Source organism: Ictalurus punctatus, chromosome 5, assembly GCF_001660625.3.
Source record: "Ictalurus punctatus breed USDA103 chromosome 5, Coco_2.0, whole genome shotgun sequence".
Classification (NCBI taxonomy): domain Eukaryota; kingdom Metazoa; phylum Chordata; class Actinopteri; order Siluriformes; family Ictaluridae; genus Ictalurus; species Ictalurus punctatus.
The window spans coordinates 7,416,215-7,439,582 of NC_030420.2; the positions used below are offsets into that span (position 1 = coordinate 7,416,215).

The window sequence follows — 23,368 nt, forward strand, 5'->3', positions numbered from 1 at the left end:
ATTCATTGCAGAAATACCAAATGCAGAAATACCGAAGTATCCATAAGCGCTGTCTTCTTTCTCTTATTTTCAGGGTTCAACCCCATGTGGGAGGAGACCCTGGTTTTCACTGTGCACATGCCAGAAATCGCACTGGTGCGCTTCCTGGTTTGGGATCATGATCCCATTGGCCAGGACTTCATTGGCCAGAGGACCATCGCCTTTAATAGCATGATGCCAGGTATCTTCACTGATTGTTATGTTTGATAAGTATCTGATCTGGTATAGTTGATTCCGGTCAGAATGTAATGTGTTGATTTTGTTATGCAGGTTATCGCCATGTTTATTTAGAAGGGATGGAGGAGGCGTCCATTTTTATTCATGTGGCTGTGAATGACATCACTGGTAAGGTAGGTACTTAGAGGGAAGTGCAGGGACTTGTGGTTGTAGGTCGACTTGTGAGAGAGGCTTGTACACTAACCTTTGTCATGACTATTGCCTTTTTTCTTATTTCCTGCGCTCAGATTGCATTTGTGTTGTAATGCATGGGATATTCTATTACAAGTGTATTATCAGACAGTAATAAAGTTTACTCTATGTTGAAAAAAAAGAACGTCTTTATTAGTGCTGTAAACTTTTTTTTGTTTGTTTTTTTACAAAATACTTTCTGCATACATTTTAATTGGAAATATTTGAACCTAATAACTGTTAGAAAATACAGACACAGGTACAGAGCAAAAGAAACTTTTTTTGGTTGAAAAAGTAATGCATCATTCAACATTGTAACATTGTAAATAACACTTTATAAATGTAGTATTATTTAATATTAGGTTAGAACACTTGTCCATTGAGGCTGTTAATTATCTTGTGCCATCTTTCATAAATTGTCTCAATTTTTCTCAGAAATACAGATGTTTGTCTTTATATAGTTCTCTCTCTCCCTATCTTTCTATCTTTTTATGGTATTTTCCTCCTGTTCTCTTTCTTTGTCCTTCTCTGTCTGACTCCTCTTTCTTTCTCTCTTTCACTTTCTCTCTCTCTCTCGCTCTCTTTCTCTCTCTTTGTGCTTTCAGTGCAACCACCTTAGTCCAAAAGCTGTCTTTAGAGGCAGGAAATTGTTAGGAGCCATGATGCTGTCACTCAAACTTTCAGGTGTAGTGAGACGCAATCAGCACCTTGCATGTGCCACATGACCCCTCCCCCTGCCCCACCTCCCCCCTCTCGAGCGAGCGACCGAGTCTGTGCTAGCATTCAGCCTTGCCAACTCATGAAAAAAAAAATGAGTTGTGACATAATTGTGACTGCCTTTACCTCGCCAGCATTCTCATTCGACCCCTAAGCAGATCCAATGTCACCATCCACTGCTGCAGGCACGTCGGGGGGGGCGTTGCATCAAGCACTGCATTCCTGGGGCGACAATGTCTCCTCTTATTTCACTTAACTCAGGAAATTCTCAAGCTGCAATAAGCTCTCGAATGCCCTGTAAGCATTATCTAGGAATTTCATCTGACAGAGCTAAAGGGTATGGCCACATTGTCCCCCATATAGCTGTAATCTTAGAAAGGACATTGGACCATGCTTATTCACTCCCAGTTTGTTGTTTTGTTGTGACAATGAAGAGCCGGAGGTTGCCAGGTACTCTTTATGATAATCTGTTTTACCAGATGAGAATTGGGTTATCGATAGTGTGTATTATTGTTGATGATAGTTACTCAAGTAATTCATAGTTAGGTTTTCTTGTGCAAATTAGCGCAACTCAGTTTTAATACCTTTAGTCTTTCAGTCCCGTCTTTGTTAAACTTACCGTTGAAACTGTCGTAATACAATACAAAGAGAATAACTTAATTGTCTTTCTTTTCCATTTGTATTCATTGTTGTGTATTTAAGTAGCATTTGCGGATAAGATGCATGACATATTGAGCACATTTTGTGTGGATCTACTTTGACATATTCATGAAATGACACTGGGTTTTTATAGCTTTGCAGAATGTACAGCCCAGGGAATGTACTGCGCTGTTATGCAGCGATTAAAAGGTTAAAAAGGCTAAATAAATCACTTTTTTGCTGCTAAGTGGAACTCAAAGCCCAGTGTCATTTGTAAACAAATCTCCTCATTACATATCCACCCTAATCTTGCATCTCCATTACACTAGAGCTAGTCCTGTGTTCGCACTCAGTTGAATGTATGTCACATAACAGGACTGTGTGTAAACTTAGCTCAATGTAATGTGCTCAACATTTTAACAGGTCATTTACATTTGTCTTATTGTTTTGTGTCTGTGCTAACTCCTGTCACCGTCAGTCCAAAAGTGAAACAAAACAAAACAAAACAAACTAAAGGAACAATTCAAAACTAAAAAGGATGGATAAGTGAAAGAGGAAAACAAGAGATGATGCTAACTGGAACCTAGCTTTCACCTGTTCCTAATGTTGTTAGCATTATGAATACAGTGCTTCTTTTAATAGACTGATGGAAACTGTTAACGATGTATAAAGCAATATTTAAGCCTTGTTTTAAAAAAAAAAAAAAAAAAAAAAACTATTTTATGTTTCATTAGCATTTGACCTGAAACTTGTTTTTTCTGTTTTTTAGTATATATCTTTGTTCAAAAATTAACTTGTTTTAACTTGAATAGATCAAGTTAGTTGAGATGCAAGCAGGAAATAGGATAGTATGATTATTTAAGATATTTTCAATAACTTCAGATGCCACATACTTTTCAGCTTTGCATAAAAAAATACTGCCTACTTGTTTTTCTACTTTTTCTTTAGTTTGACCTTCAAATTTTCACAAAAAGCCTTCTCGAGACTTGTTGTTCCCCTCAGTTTCATGAGATTCATGCTATTTTTTTCCCATTGTTTGTTTGCAGGCACGGCCAGCCAGCGGCATAAAAGGGCTGTTTCACAGAAATCCAAAGCAGTCTTCTCTAGACAGCCATGCTGCTGCGCTGCACAGCCGTAAGCCCGCTTTTGGAGCCCACCTGCTTCGCCGCACGGCCAGCGCGCCCACCAAGGGCCAGCCCAAAGTTAAACGTGGCTTCCCTGAGATCGCCATTGACACCAAAGACTATAGCTCAGAGGGAGCCAGTTCGGAACGTGAGTCTGAGGAGGGCCCAGCTGCCCATCCCAACGGGGACACGGCAGCATCAGCGCGACCGTGGGAGCATGGCACCAACGGGCAGCTCCATCCTGATGATGGTACAGGTAAGGTCAAGTTTGTCCATCCTAAGCCTAAGGCCAAACCATTGTGTAATAGGATGGGTATGAGTGAACCCCTAAGGAGAGCCAACAGGCTAAAGTTGCAGGATTCGTTGGAGAAGCAGGGTGTTTTCACCTGTGTCACAGTGAACACTTCTGGCCGGTTAGGAATAACATCCAGTTGCATGAAGTGCATGATTGGGACAAAGGAGAGTCCTGACCTGGAGAGGAAAATAGTGGCCAACCTTAAGCAGGGGAGCTCAGTTCCTATGCCAGAGAGAGTGTCTTGCTCACCCACAGCTAACCAAAAGGTCTCCCCAAAACCAGGACCCAAAGCCTTAGCTTTATCTAAGCAGCCAGAACCACCCCAAACTAAACCTGAGCCTGAAGTACAGTCCTTTAAGCCTACACCAATGCCAAGGGTACGATCAAAAGCTATACATACAGTGGATTTTTCATACAACCCTGCAACTGGGAATGCCTTCGACAGGAATGCAAGCTCATGCAGCATACCCCGCAGACACATCCAGCCACCTGAAGCTCCAGTTCCAACCCTACCAGATAGCAAAACTGGCTTGAGTAGGCAGGGTTTTGGACCAAATATTTATGGCAGCAACTGTAAGGACTTTAATCCTATGAATGGTGACAAGAGTCTTTCCAAAATCAATTGGAGCAGTTCCAGTAGTCTGGACAGTCTGGAACTACTTCCTACAATTCCACCACAGTCGATGGACAAACGTAACCGAGTTGTAGGGACTCTACAGCAGGAGATGAACACTCTGTTTGCCCAGAAAATGGAGGAAATCCGCAGTAAATCACCTTTGTTCTTCACTGGTAAGACCATGGTAGTTCCCTGAAGGGATCTAGTTGATCTCAGTGTCTTTGTGCACTCTCAAGGCTGTAGTGGATCCCCTAGATTCCAGATGACTGCAGTGAACAGCTTCACATGAAGTACATTTATGGATAACAGACATGAATAACCCAACCCAATGTACACCACAAGATGATTACTATCAGTTTACGTGCAGTGATTAAAATTATCATTAGGATAATTGTACGTATCTAAAAAAAAAAAAAAACAACAACAATTGAGAAATCTGGTAGTAGCGCTTTTAATATGATAATAACATTACACTGCAGTGAAACTCAAACAGAAAGATTCACTACCCAACCTCTACTCCATAAATGTAGCAGATTCAGTAGATCTAGTAGATCTCCCAAACTAATCACTCTTCTACTCCCCAATAGACTCTTCAGGCCTATAGTAAACTCGTGCCAGTGCATTTTTACATATCTATATCTTTTTATCTTTTACACAAATGTTATAATTTACATCTAATTATAACCTGTAAAGTGCTATATTTTATACCAACTTTTTACCAAAGTGATTTTTTTTTTGTCTATGAGACGGGGTTGCTTTATTCACGTTACACAATATATTACACAATACAAAAGGGAAATCATCAACATTAGTAGAGTCACAAGACTGAAGTTGCTTATGTAAGTACGCTAATCTGGTCTGCAACCCTTAAGGGCAGTTTTTCAAAAGAAAATAAAAAAGGGGAGGAGGTTACCGTGAGAGAGGGTTGTTTGTTTGTTTGTTTTTGTTTGCAAAAAACCCTGAATTATAACAATTATGAATTTTTATTTAGTGACAAAATTGTATTTCTTTTGAAATATACTTTACATTGTATTTAGAAATTAGGCAGAGAAAACTGGACTTTGTATGTAGATTGCTATGTTGTCAGTAATTTCATCTATTATTTTATCTTTATCTATTATTAATGATTTCCTTGTTTGCTAAATCACAAGACTGAGGAATAAATTCAATTAGTTCACAGTACAACCCACAACCCATGTAATATATGGGAAATGGTTGAACTTAGTCCTAGAGATCATGCTCGTGATCATGACTGTTTTATCTTGGGATTTAAGAGGAGTTGTTCTTTTGTGCCAAAACTCACATGTTTTTTATATTATTATATAACCAAGCAGATGGTTTTTATATTATTGTAGGCTTGTGACATTATTCTCAAAGGGGTGAGCTCAGTCCTGAGTCTTCAAACTTCGTTGTAATGGGATTTCCTTCTGTTCCTACTGTCCTGTAAAGCAGTAAAAATCATCTTTTAAATCTATTATCTATTTATATAGCATCTGCTATTCTAACATAGTGAAATGCCTGAATGCTCAAAAGCTTCCTCGATTAATTGCTCTTCTATATATTGATTGATCCCCTCTTTTTACGGTTCCTACGCTCTTACTAAACTGCCTGTTTGTTCCTTCCTTCTTGCATGCCACCTTTCCTTAGTGCAAAACTGAGGGGCTGATCAAAGTCAGGTAAACACACCTTCCATATGCCTGTGTTTCCGCTGCATAGGTTATGTGTTTTGTCTTGTTCTACTATGGGCAATGCGGAACGTCCATATCACTTCTTTTATACTTCTTTCAGCTTAATAAATGTACTTTTTAAGGCTATCTAAGGAAATGTTGTTATAAAGTAAATGGGTCCCATAAAATGGCTGCATGATTATCTGTGATGCAGAGCTGTATTTTTTTTTTTTTATCTACCAGCTTGTTATTTTGCATATGTTGTATTACAAGTGCAAATGAGCCCTGTTCTACATACAGGCATGCTGCATGTTTGTTACACATCTGTGTATATGATGTTGTCGTCTTTCTTTGTGCTGTTTGTCTATTAATATGATCTGTGATACAGATTTGGCAGAAGCAAGACCTTTGTTATGCAAAAGCCTTTAAAGCATAGTAATGAGCCTTCGTTTGCTTATTCTTTCAGATCATTCCACCGTGCAGAGACCCATTCCTTATCTGCATGTCCTGGAACCCATTGCAGAAGAATATCAGCAGAAATCCTCTTCGACATCCAAGTGCAGTCCAACCCATACCTCAGAACATTCCTCCAGTGATGTGTTTAGTTTGTCTCCACCATCCACAGCAATAACAACACCTAAGGAAGACAACCACAGCCCTGTAAAAACAAATGAGGACAAGCTACCTGTTCCTACCCAGTGTCCCTTCCCAAATGACAGTAGTGGGGAGGATCATTTCAATACTTCCCTGTCCATGAATTACCTTGACATTGGGAGCAATAAGCCCATTGCACCAGAGCCTGCAGTAGATGAAGAGATGAGTTTTGGTGGAAAAGTTTTACCGGATGCAGGTGTTAATATTGGACAAACGTCAGAGTCAGAGACTGCACCTGAGCTGGCCACAATTAAGAGAGAGAAGGTTCAGGCTAAAAATGCTTTAATTGACAAGGACATAGAGCGAGGTTTGTATTCTGGGCCTAGGACTCCAGTTCGAAGGACCAAAAGTGATGGCCAGGTACGGGCAGCATGCCCTGTTGATGAGCAGTCAGCAGTGCCTCAGATCTCCATCGACGCAACGATCAATGACCGCCTCTGGTCCAAGCTTGAGCCAAGCACTCACCGTGACAGCGTGTCATCTTCATCCAGCATTTCCTCAAATGACACTGTGATTGACCTCTCCCTGCCCAACCTGGCCAGGAAGAGTCTGACCTGTCTTCGAGCTGCTCGGGACTGTCATGATAGCCAGGATTCAATGGCCAACTGGAGTTGCCCGTCTCGGTCTACTCTCGGTACTACTAGCACACTTTGTGTCAGCAAGAGCAAATCCAATCCCAACTTGCGGGATGGTCAGATGTGTGAGCCAGTGGATGAGCTTCTTCCAAGGCAGCTGGGGAGTGAGCATGACAACAAACGACTTATGCAGCGGCGTCACACCTGGAGCAGGCTGTACATAGAAGGCTTAAAGGAGTCATCATCTGCTTCTAGCAAGAAAACCCCAACTCCTGCACCAAAAGACATCAATTGTGGCTCCAAGTCTAAGAGTCTGGGTGACCTCACGTCAGAGGACATTGTGTGCAACTTTGATAGCAAGTATCGCAGCATCAGTCGTAGTTTTGTGGTCAGACCTAGTCGCCAGCAGAGGTCCCCAAAGAAGCCCCAGGATGACCTGATGGAACGGCTAAAGAAACTCACCGATGTAGAACCACTGACGAGCAGTGATTTTACATCCCACCTGCATGACTCCGAGGCTGAGGAGAAAGAGGAGGAGCAAGAAGAGGCACCACCACTGAGGAGGAGCTCGTCGCGCAGTCAGAGCCGGGTGCGCTATATTGCCAACCGCGCCAGGCAGGCCCAGGAGAGGCAACGACTGCAAAGCCTCCTCAGAGGATCCAACAGCCCCATTGAGGAGCGGGGAATCCCAGAGGGAGCCTGCAGCATCACACGCAGCCCCTGTACCAGCCTGGACTTGCTGAGCCAGCTACCTCCAGGACCACCGCAACAGAGCCCTCGTAGCCCAGACAGTGAGGTCTTTTTTATGCTCCGCCTCTGATTGAGTAAGGGTGCCCTGAAGCAACACACACCATGTTTTTGTTAGTTCAACTACTGAATGAGACACTACAAACATCTGATACAAAGTCTGTTTCTTACAATAATGTCTGTGTAGGTGGATGATTTGTTTCCAACAGTTTGGGTAAAGCTGCTATCAAGATGGGTGTACATCAGGCCCAACAAAGAGCATGAAATGTGGTCGATTCCAAAGGTTCTGCACCTATAGAGAGGGATACTGCAGTTTTTATATGTTTATTGTAACAGAAAATTTCCAAAGTTTAGGTCAATGTATTGTCCTAAATGTACTCATTACATTTAAACACTGGAATGTCTTACAGAAATCAAATATTCTCAAACTGATATATGAATTTTGTCATTTTTACTTAAATGGCCTGCTGTAGCAATAGAGGATTATATGTTGAACTGTATGAAATATTACATGTCTCAGTTTAAAATCGAATGACATGTTTACTGTACTTATTGAAATACCAATGCATCTTGTTGGTGTTTATAGTTGTGAAATTTTTATTTTATTTATTTTTATTTTTTACAACAAACGCATGGAATGTATTTGCAACAGTAATTTATTGTTTCTTGGAATTTTTATTTTTTAAAAATTTCTTTTGTGATCCTTTTTTTGAAATTCTCTGCATTAGGCAAAATCACAACTGCCTTTCCTACTTTCAGCTTTTTTAAAAATTATTATTATTATTTTATTTTATAAAGCACAGGGCAGTTTTTGCCATTTCGCTTAATCTTTAGATATTTCAGTTTATATACTGTATCAGCAGATTCCTATAGAAATTGCCTCTTTTCTTGCATGTCAGTGATATATTGTAATCGTTTTAGTGTTTCTCATTTAAGGTTTTTTTTTTTTTTTTTTTTTTTACATTTTCCGCCACTCAGCATGTGCACTGGTCCACAGTACATATCAGTCAGTGTTTTAAGAATTAATTAACTATGTTGAATAGGAGTACATTGATACAGTTGTTCAATGGCACATAATAGGATAGTGATGAGCACATCTCTCACTTTGTACTGTAATGTTTGCGTTGTCATGTCTACTAACTTTGCAAGATTCTGGGAGAATTTTTAGTAAAAGCATATGTACATACAGATTGCGGGTCTTTGTTTTCTTCTCCTTTCTCCCCTTCGTGAGACATACTTAGTCTGAGGTTCACTGCCCTATGTAAAGGTTAAATGCAAATTTCTTTGTTTTTTCCCTCTTAAAATTTCTTTTAAAAAAAAGTCCTCCAGGACTCTACACTGTGACACTTTCTGCATTTCAGAAATTTTTTCCAAATTCCCTTACAGCTAACAGTCAATCAGTTTTTTTCCATCTATCTTCAGTGTTCCCATTTTTGAATTCTAACTTTAAATACAATTCATATTACATTTCCTTTTATTTGTTATGCTTGCTGTTGCCAGGTGATTACTAAATATATACTTCATGTATATGTTCTTCTCTTACTGTTTGGCTGGTTGATTTAACAAAAAGGTCAGAAACTTCTATCCAGGAAGTGTCACCCTCTCAGCACCATTATGTACTCTTTTAAGTGGCCTGCTTTTTCTCAACGCTCACACTGCTCAACCTTGCCAATATTTCACAGAGAGCTCCCATTGGGAAAAAATGTTGCTTGCTCAACACTTGGTTGCTGATCACATCTCCGACCCAAACAGAAATAAAAGTTCCTCTGTTCCCTCTTTTCAGCATTCCAGTTGTTGGTTTTGACCCAAAATGCCCACTGTCATGCCCTGAGTATTAGCTCATTGCTTCATGCATGATGCCCAGAAAATCCTGAAGGATTCGTCTCCACTTGTGATTGACACTTAAGACAAAAGCACAGGAATGCCTGGGTCTGCAGTTGCTTTGGTGATGGTTTCTAGTGGGACGTGAGAGACCGGGACCCTTCTGCGCTCCCAAACCCGCCCTGGGACTCGCACAGCTCAGTGACTGACAGAGATTGTATACTCTTGTCACTCATACAAAAGTCTGCTTCTTTAGCATTCAGGAGGTGCTCTGAATCTGGCCTTTGAATTCGTATTTATCACAGTGATTTTTGTTTCTGCCTCCAGGGCCTATCACGGAGCCAGTTTAACTCTCTTTTAGGCAGAAGTGTTGTAGAGATTTAAGACTTCTGGGTGCTTTTAGATTTGGCAGTGTCTCTTAAATAAAGGTAATACCCTATTCCTGGCCCAATCCTAATAGCAGCTTGGCAATTTATTTATCTAAGAACAAGGAAACGATTTATTTTAACAACACTAAGAAAAAATTGTAGCACTATTAAATTTGGTATAATATAGCCGAAATCCTACGTTCATATTAGTTATTAATCTTTATAATATAATTAGATGAAAAATACTTTTTGCCTTTGTAGCAAAATCCATGTTATGTGTCAATATCTTGATTCTTCTAAATATTTCTTATTTTGACTCATTTCTACACATCTTAAACATTCTCATATAATCTCGAGATGTTTTTCTTGGAATCCAGCTTCTTACGCCTCCATGCCCCACCTCCCGTACCCATAAAATGTTGTTGTGGTCTCAGTCCCTCTCCACTTTGTAGGACAGCCCACTCTTCCCCATTGGCTATTATCTGACTTTGGGGGTTTTGTTTGTGCTTTATATTTTGGGATCTTTGATGCACTGGACAAGAGAATCTGATTGTAAAGCAGGGTAAGTTTGATGTTCTTGTAAATTTGTTCTGTTACTTTGGTTTTGGCCTGCATGTTATGTCTGCATTTCCTTTAGTGCATATTAAGCTCTTGAGTGGAGTAGACTTAACTGTGAGACATAAAATCCTTGTTTTGGTGTGGTGGCTTCAGTAGAACCCTTTCGAGTTCGTTATTGCTAAGTGTTTATTTTTTAATTATTGTTGCAAATGAATTCTCACATTTTTCAGTTCAGAAAACAGTACCATGGCGTCTCTGGGGCTTCTCCTGTGTGTTGCAGCAGTGGTTCACATCTGCACTGCAGGTAACTTCATGTCACAGTCAACAAATTACTGTACATGCATCGTTCTGACACTTCTGACTGTTTTGCACTTCTTTGTACTCAGTTGGTGGAAACTTCATCTTGTCATACATGGATAATTGTCAGCTCTTGTAACAGCTCTTGGATTTGCCTCAAATGTAAATGTTTAAATGAGGAATCACAACCTCATTCCTTTAGTGTCAGATTGCTACTAAACTAGATATTCTAGATATTATTTCCTATTTAGAGAACATTTTAGTGCATTTTTCTTTGTGTGAATGTGAAAAAACAAACAAGTGTATACTTGTACATATGAACAGAGGTGAGTAGTATATCCTACAGTAAGAACGTCTCTGGTTGTAGTGCTTAAACCTCTGACATTGCATTTGATAAATACTGATCTTGGCTTTCCTCTAGTGAGTCTTCCAGCAGGATGCAGGAAGGGCCAATGCTAATCTGACATCTTATTGACTCAGTCAATGGTCACAGCAGCCTTCTGGCGCTTCATCTGAGTGTCCCATTGCTCTGAGTGATTTGCATTTAAAATAGTAGAAAGAGCCTGCCATGGCCAACAATGACTGTGAGCAATCAATTAGCCCCCACTAACCAAGCAGTCAGTGATGCAGGACAAGGCCATGACACAACTGTGGCTCTGATGGCTTGTAAGCTTTTCATATTTTTCAAAGAAAAAAAAAAAAAGAAAAAGGATATTAGGTGTCAATTCCACTATGAGACTGATGGACTCCTGCAGGGCTTTCCATCTCAGTGAAACTGCCTCAGTTACACGTACATGTACACGTACACATTTAAAAGGAACTTGCTGGAAGAATGACATTGTTGACACTTAATTTGTAAACCTGCCAGTCATTTGACCCTCAACGAAGAATAGAAGGGTTCCATTATTTCCAACATAGAGAGTCTTCAGAATCACAGTAAATCCGGTGCAAATCTTTAAATCTTTGCTTTAAGCATTTGTACTATGCTTGAGTTTCAATTCGAGTCTAATTCTTTTAACTTTTACTTACTACATTTCAAAAGAAACTACGTTCTACTTATCACATCGCTACATTTCTCTATAATCACATATTTGTAAAGTCCTTAGCTGACTTTTTAGCATTAGAAAGTTTTAAGCAGTTCATCCAAATTCCTAACAAATCTCAATTTGAATAGACTTTACAGCTAGAGTGAGAGTTAATACCTATCACTGTAACGTAACATTATTTATCAAGGCAGTTTGTACTGTAACAACTAGCATGAATTAGCAGTCATCTTCTTTGTATTGTTATCACGCTAGCTAACATTGGAGCTTATAGGAATGAAGTTGTTGTCAGTCAGCCTTCCACATTCCTTGGTTCCATGATAAAAAAAAAAAATAAAAAAAAAGGAGATTTAATTTAGCATCAGGAACTAAAATCAGTGAGGCAGACTTTCTTTTACTTTACTATCACACTTTAAGTACATTTAAGAGTTTATAATATTTCCTCTTTAATGTGAGGAAAGAATCTGTGTACTTTTACCCCTTTTGGAGCAGGGTCACCATTTTTGTTAAAAAATAAAGTTCAGGTTACTTTTTTGTATTATTATTAAGTAATTTCTAAGCTTTTCCTTGAATATGTTGATGTTTGCTTATGCAGCAAACACCACACACACACACACACACACACACACACACACACACACCACAGTCTTAATTTTTGTTAAGGTGCTTTTTCCAAAGATCAAGTATTAAATCTAAGAACAACAATATAGACAGAAGAATCAGTTGACCAAGAGCATGCAAAGGGAGGGCACTTTCCCAGCCCTTGGTGGCATCTCTTTCTCATGGGTTGGAACACTCAGGAGTTTGGACACTGCATCTGTTCCACCACAGGAGGTACCATAGGCTGCACAACAACAACCCGCTGTTTATCTCCCTCTATGTCCTTCTGAGCAGTTTATTCTCTTAAAGGACGATTAGTGGCCGTGAAGCTTGGGACCACACGAAAGGGGATGGCAGAACAACAGGAACATTGTCCTTGTCTAGTAAATTTGGGGATATTTGCCTCGATGTGAAAAGCAGTACAAAGTTCGGCGCAGCATGGTGAACCGCTTCATTTGCTGCCAAGAATGTCTTGCAAGAGTTCAAGCTCAGACTGAGACAAAGAGGGTTTTTTTTCCCTCTCGTTCTTTATTTCTTCTCCAATTTAACATACTTACTATGCCCATGCAGAAGTACTGTTTCTCTCATTCCAAATGAAAGATTGAATAATTCCTTTATTGCATAAGATAATCCTAAACTCAAATGAATGTTTATGTAATGTCAGTCTAATGGTCTGTGATCGATTTGAATGCATACAAGGAAAGTAGAAGCAATTAATCCAACCTTTGAACCATAAAGTTCTATACAACAATTATGTGATTTTCAAATATTGATTGAGTTGAAAAGCAGATACGTTTCAGCTTTATATATATATATTTATACTTTTAATTAATATTTTGTGGTGTAAAAGTTGTGACGTACTGTATATTCAACAACATGTAAGTAACTCATCAATCCAAAGTCTGAAACTGTAACAAGTGATATCAAGCTAATGATGTAATTATCTTTTTTTTATCACCAGAACCACAGCCACTAAAAGTGACCACTATTGAGGTAGGCGATAAACACAAAACAGAACACAGAGTTTTTTGTTTATGATTTAGCCTTGGATGGCTGTTTTTAAATAGTGACTGAAATACTCATTTTAATGACCAAGCAGTGTTGACTTTACTCCTCAGCAAGAACCATACACAATGTCAAAAGGCTCAGAGTTTGAGGGCTTCTGTATGGACTTGCTGTCTGCAATTGCGGAGAAACTGGGCTTCAGGTACAATGTCCGTCTGGTGAAAGATGGAAAATACGGGACCAAGGACGAACGTGGAAACTGGGCTGGGATGATCGGAGAGGTTATGAGAAGGGTGAGCTCCAATTACAAAACAAAAAAAAGGACACATAAAGGCACGAAAATAAATATAGTTATCATCTCCAAGCGTGTTTAGCTGTTCATTGATGACATAATAAGATTGATGTGGAACAAAACTTTTTCAATCTCTGCTGAAGACTTGTAATGGATGTATCAGGGAAGTGTCCTGAAAATGTTTGTCATATCATTCTGTGCATTTTCTTTGGACCACTGCTAGTGCTGTTGTATGGAAGCCCATTTCTGTCTGGTAAAAAAGAAAAAAGAAATTGCATAACTGCAGTTTTTCTTTATTTTTGCAGCAGCAATACGTATAAAATGTTACATTTACTTAGCTAAAAGTTGTAACTTATTATCTCTACATTATGGCATGATGATATGTCTCTGATAGGACATATGATGGACTATGCAGGGGTGCTGTAACAGGGGAAGATTAGGATGATTCTAAGGGCCCTGGTGAGACAGGGGGCCCAGCAGAACCCCATACTTTCCTGTATAATTTTGGTAATTAAATGGCCTCTTTGCACAATAATCTATTAAGAAGCAGGCTATAATGAATGACTATAATGACTCAGATTGTGCCAGATGTATGTGTATCCCCTTAAGACGTTTATTATCGTCCCCTTAAGACGCAGATTATTCAGATACACGGCACTTCACAGCTGTGAGTCGTTACATGCATCAGATAGATGGCAAGAGATGGTGCAGACAAACTCGGGAGACCAAAAGAGGAAAGAAAAACATGAAAAAGTTTAGAGAGCAAGACAGGGAAGACAGCTAGTCACCCAGTTTTTCAAAAAATAAGGTGATTTACGTTCCCTGTTTTGTGCTATGATCTGAAGCAAGCCCGTATGAAGCTGATAATAATTAACATTAAAATAGAAATTCTATCAGTTACTCCCCCCAATGTTTATATTTGGAAGTTGGAGCACAATATTTCCAAGAATGCATTTTTTCCACGCGATCGAGCAATAGTAATGGCGCATCGAGCTTCAAAATGGACATAAAACCACCGAGTAACAATAAAACTAGTCCAGTGTTGTATATATTCAAGCTTTACAAAGCCTTGCAACAGCTTTCTATGAGCTATTGATCAAAATTTAATGTGATCTTATAAATCTGGTTCAATTGTCCCGAGTGAGTTTGTGAGAGAAGTATTATAGTGATGTCCGATTCATGAGTGAATCATTTGTTTGAGTCGGTTCATTAAAATGAATTGGAGAATCGCATGGATAAAACCAGTCTGAATGATTCATTCACGAATCGAAGCGATTTGATTCTCAAATTCAATTCACTGATTCAATGATCCTGTCACTGTTTTAGCTCATTTCCACATTTCTTTCTGGAGCTGCTGGGGTGTGAAACTTATTATTCACCCAATGAATAATAATAATAATAATAATAATAATAATAATAATAACAACAATAATAATTATAATAGTAAAGTTAATTGTTCTTGGTACTTGGTTCTTGGGAATAAGAAACTACAAGTCGACAGCTTATAAAGACAGTTTATAAAGAGTTTCTGTAGTGTCTGTGTATGAGAGAGGGAGTAAATGGTGTTAATTACATGTCCTGTATATAGTTATAAATGCATAATTTCAGTTAATTTAATAAAATGTTCAAATTTAGTTCTTTATAGTCTCTTATTGAATATGCAATAATTATTATGCTTATTGATAATGATTGTTTTTACACATAGAAAAGATAAGAAAAGATAATTGGGGGTGGGGGCTTGGGGCCCAGAGTATAAATTAACCAGGGGGCCCAGAAAACCTAACAGTGCCCCTGGGTCAATGTTTTTGATTTTTGCAAATAATTTTATTCTTATTGTTTTTAATCTTATCTATTGCATAGCCCAAAGCTGTTTAGCAGTATAAGCAAATTATCTTGAATTGCAGGTAGGTAACTATATCACTAGTTTGAAAGCTAACATAGACAGCTGCTCAAAAAATGTGTCCCTGCGATTCTTATTAAGCATACACATTTTCTATATAGCATCCACTAAACAAATGCTCTTCAGTTAGCTACTTCACTCCTATTCCTTATGTGAGCAGAAGGTAGAGCTAAGTGATCAATATCCGAACATCAAGGCTTAGCGCCTATTAAGCAATGATAATCATTTCTTTTTAAAAACAGATTTGGCAGTTAGGAAAGTCTACGAATTAAACATAAAATTTCAATATATCTCACAACTTTCACATAATTCAGCATAATTACCGCAGTAACTTCAGATTAACTTCAGAGTTTTCAGATAATAAGTCCGAAATTTGAGATAAGACAAAATTTTGACGTACTGCTGATTTTTTTCTTCTTCTTCTTTTCAACTTGGCAGAAATGGGCTTCCATGCCTGCTGTGCTTGAGAGCACAAAAATTCATAATGATCCACTTTAAGACATTTGTTAACAGCAGATAATACGATGTGGTGCAGTATGCCGAAAGACATGCACTCTCAGAAATAAAGCTACCAAACTCTACTGTTCCTTTTCGCTGGGGTGGGACCATCAAGGGGCATGTTTTCTACATTTAGTATGAATCTTTTACCTAGGACAGTGCATGTGGGGTACCTTTAAGAGTAGTGGTCTTCAAGGTCAAATTGGTATTGTTTCTGCTGCTCCCGATAGGGGTTGCCACAGTGGATCACCTTCCATTGTCCGCATATTGATTTGGCACTGGTTTTACACTAGATATCCTCCTGACACAACCCTCCCCATTTATCCAGGCTTAGGACCGGCACTGAGAGTGCACTAGCCTGTGTAACCCCAGTGGCTGGGGGTTGGTGCCCAGCTTGGGGCTCAAACCCACGATCAAGAGTCCCCTGCTCTACCAAGTGAGCTAGCCTGGTGCCTCCTTTAGTATACATTCTTAAAGTATGGGTAACTTCATTTCTGAGCGTGTCAGGGCGTTCTAGCCCATTTACATCAGCCACCCCTGATGCCGATCTACTGCTATGCTGAATTATTTGTAATAACCTTACCAATCATGAACTGCTGTTCAAGTGTACATGTATGTGCATGTATTTTCATTAGGAAGCTGATCTGGCCATAGCTCCACTTACCCTCACCGCTGTTCGGGAGGAAGCTGTGGACATGACCAAACCATTCATGCAGACAGGAATTAGTTTTGTCATGAGCAAGGACATTGCCTCAGATGATTCCCAATACCTCAGCTTTTTAAACCTCTTCTCCAGTGAGATGTGGATCAGCCTGCTGGTTGCTTATCTGCTTACCTCCTCCTGTATCTTTTTGGTGGCTCGGTAAAATACACATCTTTTCTTCAGTCAGATTAAAATAAGATTTAGATATGAGTATAACTTGCCACTAAGGAATGTGGTAGGAATGGGAATGCATCATTTGTGTGTGCTGTGTTTTTATATAGTATTAGCCCATCTGAATGGGGCCAGCCACAGACAGAGGAAAATCACTTTACAATCCCACACAGCTTCTGGTACACTATTGGAGCCTTAACACTTCAAGGTGAACACGCACATTTTTTTAACAGAAAAGAGAATGTTTTCCAGTGTATAATGAGTTTCTGTGCCATACCCACTCATATTAAAAGTATTAAACTGTACTGGGTTGGTACCCTCAATCTTTTGCACCTCTAGTATGTATTATATACTAGAAAACATTCATGAATGTAGTGTGCATTTAAACTGATTTAAGCAAACAAATAGTCCTTTAAGACCAAAGAATCAACTTTTTTCTGGTGTGTGTGTGTGTGTGTGTGTGTGTGTGTGTGTGTGTGTGTGTGTGTGTGTGTGTGTGTGTGTCAGGCGCTGGTCCACATCCCAAGTGCTTCTCAGGACGTGTGATTAGTGCCATCTGGTGGTTGTTTTCATTAGTTGTGCTGGCCTGCTATTTCGCCAACCTCAGTTCTTGGTTGCATATGGATAACAAGCAGCTCTCAATTAAGAGCTTTGAAGATCTGGCGAACCAAAATGTCATCGAGTATGGGACACTTAAGGTCTCCTCCACTCTTGCTTTCTTTAAGGTAAAGCAGAATGGCCAACATACATGATCCTTCATCATAACATATTTATTTGATTACATCTCACCCTACCATATATTAATGGGACTTCACTTTATGACAATCCTTTGTCCAAGCAGAACTCGAACAATCCTACATACCGGCGCATCTATGAAAACATGGAGAGAAAACAGTCCTATGCCCTGAATATGGAAGAAGGCATCCGTAGGACTCAGGAGGGGAAATATGCCTTCATTGGAGAGTCTGTGTCTCTGGACCTGGCTGTGGCACGGTACTGCAACATAATGCGCTGTCCTCAGGTCATCGGCATGAGAGGCTACAGCATTGCAGTTCCTTTGGGCAAGTACACATCAACCAAACACTCAGCATCACCATGGGGGTGATGATTAACCCTGCTGGTCTGTCCCTAGTCCACTAGTTAGAGGAACGCCACACTGTTCCCGACATCTTTAATGATTTTACATCAATACAGTTGAAATTACAACTGTAACTATTTAAAAATTTTCAATACATTTCATCTGTATATCAACAATTACCAAAATTAACCATGCAGTCCCCTTTGATACTAATGGAACGCCAAGACCAGTTCATTTGTTTTTGCTGTAGACTGAAGACATTTGGGTTTGAGATGAAAATGTGACAATGTGAAATATGATAATGTGTGTGTGTGTGTGTGTGTGTGTGTGTGTGTGTGTGTGTGTGTGTGTGTGTGTGTGTGTGTGTGTGTGTTAAATGACAGAACATAGCACATTTTGTATCAGACAACCCAATTTGTAGGCAAGCAAAAATATTGGAACATGTGACTGACAGGTGTTTTTTTGTCACCCAGGTGTGTCCTGTTAGATTGACTGTTTAATCAATAAATAGCTCTGAACATCTACTCTTGGTTTTAGCCTTCAGTTTCACCTGTGAAAACTGCATTTGTTGTTAAAAAGGATAAAACAACATGAAGATAAGAGAGCTGTCTATGGAAGAAAAGAAAGCCATTTTGAAGCTGAGAAAAGAGGGAAAATCAATCAGAGGCATTGAACAAACATTGGGCTCTCAGTCTGGTTCAGTGCACAAAGGTCTGGATGGTGGGAGGAAACCAGAGAACTCGGGGGAAACCCATGTGGAAACCTACACAGGGAGAACACACACAGAAACTTAACACAGACAACTCCACAAAGTGTTGTAAAAAATAATAATAATAATTTAAAAAATTTTAATGGTCCTTCTGCAACAGCTAGAACATAAAGGTTAAAATTGAACTTTCCGGTCATGCTATGCAGTTATGTTCTTACCACAAATGTTAAGCTTTTTTGTCAGATGAATTATATACTCCATGGGATTGGTCCCTTTATAGTCTCCTTAAAGTCTTATCTCAGTAATACTCTTACACTTCCCTTCCAACAGTTTTCATTATTCAATTGTGGCTACTTTCCTTTACAGCTCCAACTTGCAGCTGAATTTGTGTGTGCATGTGTTCTAAGGCTTTCCCATGCTGAAGAACCTGAGTGTGGCCGTCCTCCAGCTGAGCGAGTCCGGGGAACTGGAATATCTGCGTAATAAATGGTGGGCTAGCAGCTGCATGGAAGAAAATGCACAGGCCTCATCTCTGAAGCCCAGCAGCCTGAAGGGTGTCTTCCTACTTTTGGCGCTCGGTTTAGGGCTAGGACTCCTTCTGGCCTTCATGGAGCTGACTGCCAAATCACGAAACATTGCTAACATACAGCAGGTGGGTGGGTTCAGATACAGTAGTCATAGCATTAACATTAAGTGATTCCAGAATGAATAATGTTACAAAAACCAAATGCAATTTGTCCATAGAAATTAACTACCTAAAACTGTTTCTACACTATTTTGATAACCTGATCATTTAAGAATATACCAATAGTTTCGCTAACCAAATAATTTAAGACCTGCAATGTCAATGCAGTGATATATGCTAGTTACTACCATCCTCTTTGAAAATTCAATTTGAGTACATGGGTTTTTTTTTTTAAACCATTTGGATGTATGTATTTTTTTTAACTATTGGATGCATTCACCCAAAAGTGACCAATCTCAGACATCCAAACTGAACTTAACTGGTTTATGTGAATACCAGACAAGTCCTTCTTGTCTACTGTTATGTGTCAAAGAGTGTTAGAGCACCACTAGATATGTTTTTCCTGCATGTGAGTAATGTGTCTGGAATTATATGTGCAATCCTTCTTTCTCCAAACATGATGAGCTGAATTATTGCCCAAGAGTTCTAGCTATTAACAGATAGTTTTGGCTGACCAGAATATATTGTTTCAAAGGAGTTCTGATTTGTTTAAAAGCTCATATGGGTTTTGTTTGGGACGTTGGAAGGGAGATGATTGTGGTGCAGTTCATTGCTTATTGCTCTCTGTGTAACTGTTGTTCTTGCTGCTTTCAGTTCTTCCTGCAACTCTTTTTGAGTGACAGCTGACTTCTCTCTTACCTTCATTGTTATTATGTTTTCTGATAGCACATAGTGGATATATGCACTGGGAGTATATTAAATAGCAAAAATAAAAAAGTGCCTGAAAACTTTTTTATATTAACTTATATATATATATATATATACACCAATCAGCTTTAATATTAAAACCACTGACAGATTAAGTGAATAACATGGATTATCTCATTACAATGGCACCTGTCAATGGGGTGGAATATATTAGGCAACAAGTGAGCAGTGAGCAGGAAAATTGGGCAAGCGACTGTGACAAGGGTCAAATTGTGATGGATAGATGACTGGGTCAGAGCATTTCCCAAACTGCAGGTCTTGTGGGGTGTTCCCGGGTTATAGTGGTTACCAAAAGTAGTCCAAGGAAGGATGACTAGTGAACCGGCATGGGTGTAAAAGGCTCATTGATGCGTTTGGGAAGCGAAGGCTAACCCATCTGGTCCGATCCCACAGAAGAGCTAGTGTAGCATAAATTGCTGGATATGATAGAAAGATCTCAGAACACACAGTGCATTGCAGATTGCTGTGTAAGGGGCTGCGTAGCCACAGACCGGTCAGAGTGCCCATGCTGACCCCTGCGCACCGCCAAAAATGCCTACAATGGGCAGGTGAGCATCAGAACTGGACAATGGAGAGATGGATGAAGGTGGCCTGGTCAATGGCAGTGACCTCTTTCAGCAGAATAATGCACTCTCTGCCACACTGCAAAAATTGTTCAGGAATGGTTTGAGGACCCGGACAAAGAGTTCAAGGTGTTGACTTGGCCTCCAAATTCCCCAGATTTCAGTCCGATTGAGCATCTGTGACAAACAAGTTCGATCTATGGAGGCCCCACCTCGCAAATTACAGGATTTAATGGATGTGCTGTTAAGGTCTTGGTGCCAGATACAACCTCAGTCACTTGAAAAGAGTTGCAGGAAGACCTGAAAGCACACAGAGAGCAATAAGCAATGAACTGCACCACAATCATCTCCCTTCCAATACTCACTGCCCACTTTATTAGGAACACCTGTACATCTAGACATTCATGCAGTTATCGAATCAGCCAATCGTGTGGCAGCAGCTCAATGCATAAAATCATGCAGATACAGGTCGAGAGCTTAGGTTAGTGTTTACATCAAACATCAGAATGAAGAAAAATGTGATCTCTGTCATTTACTTTAATATATATGTGTGTGTGTGCGCGTGCGTGTGTGTTAAAATTTCATGATCATGGTACAAAACTGTCTTCTTCATCATCTTTTTTGTGTCCTTTTTTCTTTTTCTTTCTTTCTTTTTTTTTTTTAGAAATCCTGTTGTTCCGTCTTGACTACCGAACTTGGTCAGCGGTTTGGAAAAAGGGAGGAGACTCAGGCGGAAACCACTGAGAAATGCAAAGCTTAAATCCACTAAACATTATTAGAACAGCATTTATATTCATACAATCAGCTTTTTTTTTTTTCTGTTTCAAACAAAAGAAGGGTTAACTGCTCATGAAAGACCATTTATCCTCATCACAACCTTTTAATTTACTACTAGTTTCATTTGGACCATGAAAAGCACTATTATGTTCATTGACTGGTTTTAGATTATAAAAGCTATTTTATAAAAGCATTCGTTCATGCACTCAAATTGACCTAAAAGTAGATGTAGAATATATACAGTAACTTCTACTTGAATATTCTAGTCATGTGAGCTGAAGTGTTTTTGTTTTGTTTTGTGTTTTTTTTTTTTCATAATAGATGTCATCTGAAAAAAAATAACATTTGGTTTGAAATGTATTAGAAATGAGAAAAGTGAAGGCCTGCACTGAATACAAGAAGGTTCCGTGACTTCCTATTGCTTTTATACCATAAGAAAATTCTGAGTAATAAATGCATGATTAAAATATTAGTTACAATTTCTCATTTATCTTGCAAAAAAAAAAATGGTATAATGTAAATACATGACATCTTTAAGAAGAAGAAGCAGAAACAGCAATCTCATTTCAGATGGATGAAACATAGAGGATGAAAAGTGGCTCTATGCTGCAGCACTAAACTGAAATACTAAAATGTCCCCTTTTAACTCATTTATCATTCTTATTACTGCATATCTTTCCTATTACTTTGACTCTGGATTATTGTATGCTTAAAGATAAATAACTGAATACTAACCTGAGACTTTTAAGTTTTAATCAGAATTCAATACCTGTTCAAATCAATTAGTATTTCTTTAATACTAGCAAATTAGTGTGTTATTTTAGCGGCGAAATGATCTAAGACCTGCCAGGTTTAAGTAAGTCAGCATTAGAATGCAGATATATGTTGCACTTTTACAAAAACACAAGTGCACTGGCAATTTATTCAAGATTTTTTTTTTTTGTCATCTGACAATGCCATTTTTATTCTAGGAAAGTGTTTCATAAGCACATACATAAGGACATACACGTGACCTGAGTGTGAGATTTGTGGCAAATATATTTCTTTGACATAAGAAAATCAGATCCCAAGGTGCTTGTTGAGCAAGCACATTCCAAACCATAGGAGAAGTAAGGGTATGATGCAATGACACTATCTGCATCTATTTAGGGCTTCAAATAACCATATTTGTATCTGTACGTGGATTCGGATTTAAACCCAAAGGGTTTTTTAAATTCCACTCAGAGAGTTCTTTTTGTTATTTGATATTTTCTAACAAATGTAACTAGTTCAATTTCCCAAAATATAAACAAACTATTAGCCTAAATTAAAGCACCATGTCCCTGAGGATTTAGTTACTTCGGCTGAATGAAAGGCTGTTGTAAACAGAATGTATTTCTTTGATACTTCATATCTGTTGGCTCACTCTCACTCTCATGAAAGTGAAAACCTCCACCTCTAGTGTCAACCAAATGCCCTGGCATTTTACAAAATAAATAAATGAATGAATAAATAGTGCACCTTCTATTCATATCTGTATTTGTATTTGTTTAGAACGCATCATGTGTTCATTCCCAATAATGTATTAAATATTCGGTTGCATTCCTAATATGGAGTATGTTCTCTCCTTTACTGCTGTGGCAGCCTCTACTCTTCTGAGAAAGTTTACCACTAGATTGTGGATTTTGCCCATAGGCATTTTGCTTCCATACAGCCACAAGAGCATTGCCAACATAGAGCACTGATGTTGGACAATAAGGCCTGGCTTGCAGTCAGTGATCCAATTCATCCCAAAGGTGTTCAATGGGGTTGAAGTCAGAGGTCTCTGCAGCTGATGGTGTTGTACTACTTTACAGCCGCATCACGGCTCCAGAGTCTTCGGTTTGATCATGAGCTTTGGGTTAGTGTCTCTGTGGAGGGTTGCATGTTCCCCCCATATCCTTTTGGATTTCCTCCAACCTACTGAAAACATATCAGAAAATTGCCCCTAGGTGTGAATGTGTGTGTGTGCTTGGTACACTGTGATGGTGTTCCATTTAGGATTCCTGGGATAGGCTTCAGATCCAGACCAG

The 23,368-nt window shown here is 39.1% G+C and overlaps 2 protein-coding genes across 3 annotated transcripts in view; both read left to right on the plus strand.

The window, feature by feature from the left end:
- The window catches only part of plch2a (phospholipase C, eta 2a), a 139,496-nt gene extending 130,827 nt beyond the window's left edge, over positions 1–8,669 (plus strand). For both annotated transcript variants that reach the window (XM_017467117.3, XM_053680153.1), the window contains 4 exons: positions 74–220; positions 310–389; positions 2,850–3,183; positions 5,972–8,669. In XM_017467117.3, coding sequence (XP_017322606.1) covers positions 74–220; positions 310–389; positions 2,850–3,183; positions 5,972–7,554 — 2,144 coding nt within the window. In that variant the 3' untranslated portion in view covers positions 7,555–8,669. The remainder of the gene's footprint in view (positions 1–73; positions 221–309; positions 390–2,849; positions 3,184–5,971) is intronic.
- Positions 8,670–10,090: 1,421 nt separating this feature from the next.
- On the plus strand, positions 10,091–22,905 carry si:ch211-251b21.1 (PBP2_iGluR_non_NMDA_like domain-containing protein). Its single transcript, XM_017467137.3, has 10 exons — positions 10,091–10,232; positions 10,459–10,532; positions 13,130–13,161; positions 13,287–13,466; positions 16,499–16,725; positions 16,848–16,945; positions 17,245–17,462; positions 17,579–17,798; positions 18,932–19,176; positions 21,205–22,905. Exons 1-10 carry the CDS (start codon positions 10,198–10,200, stop codon positions 21,298–21,300), a joined length of 1,425 nt encoding a protein of 474 aa, XP_017322626.1. The 5' UTR covers positions 10,091–10,197; the 3' UTR covers positions 21,301–22,905.
- The last annotated feature ends 463 nt before the right edge of the window (positions 22,906–23,368 follow it).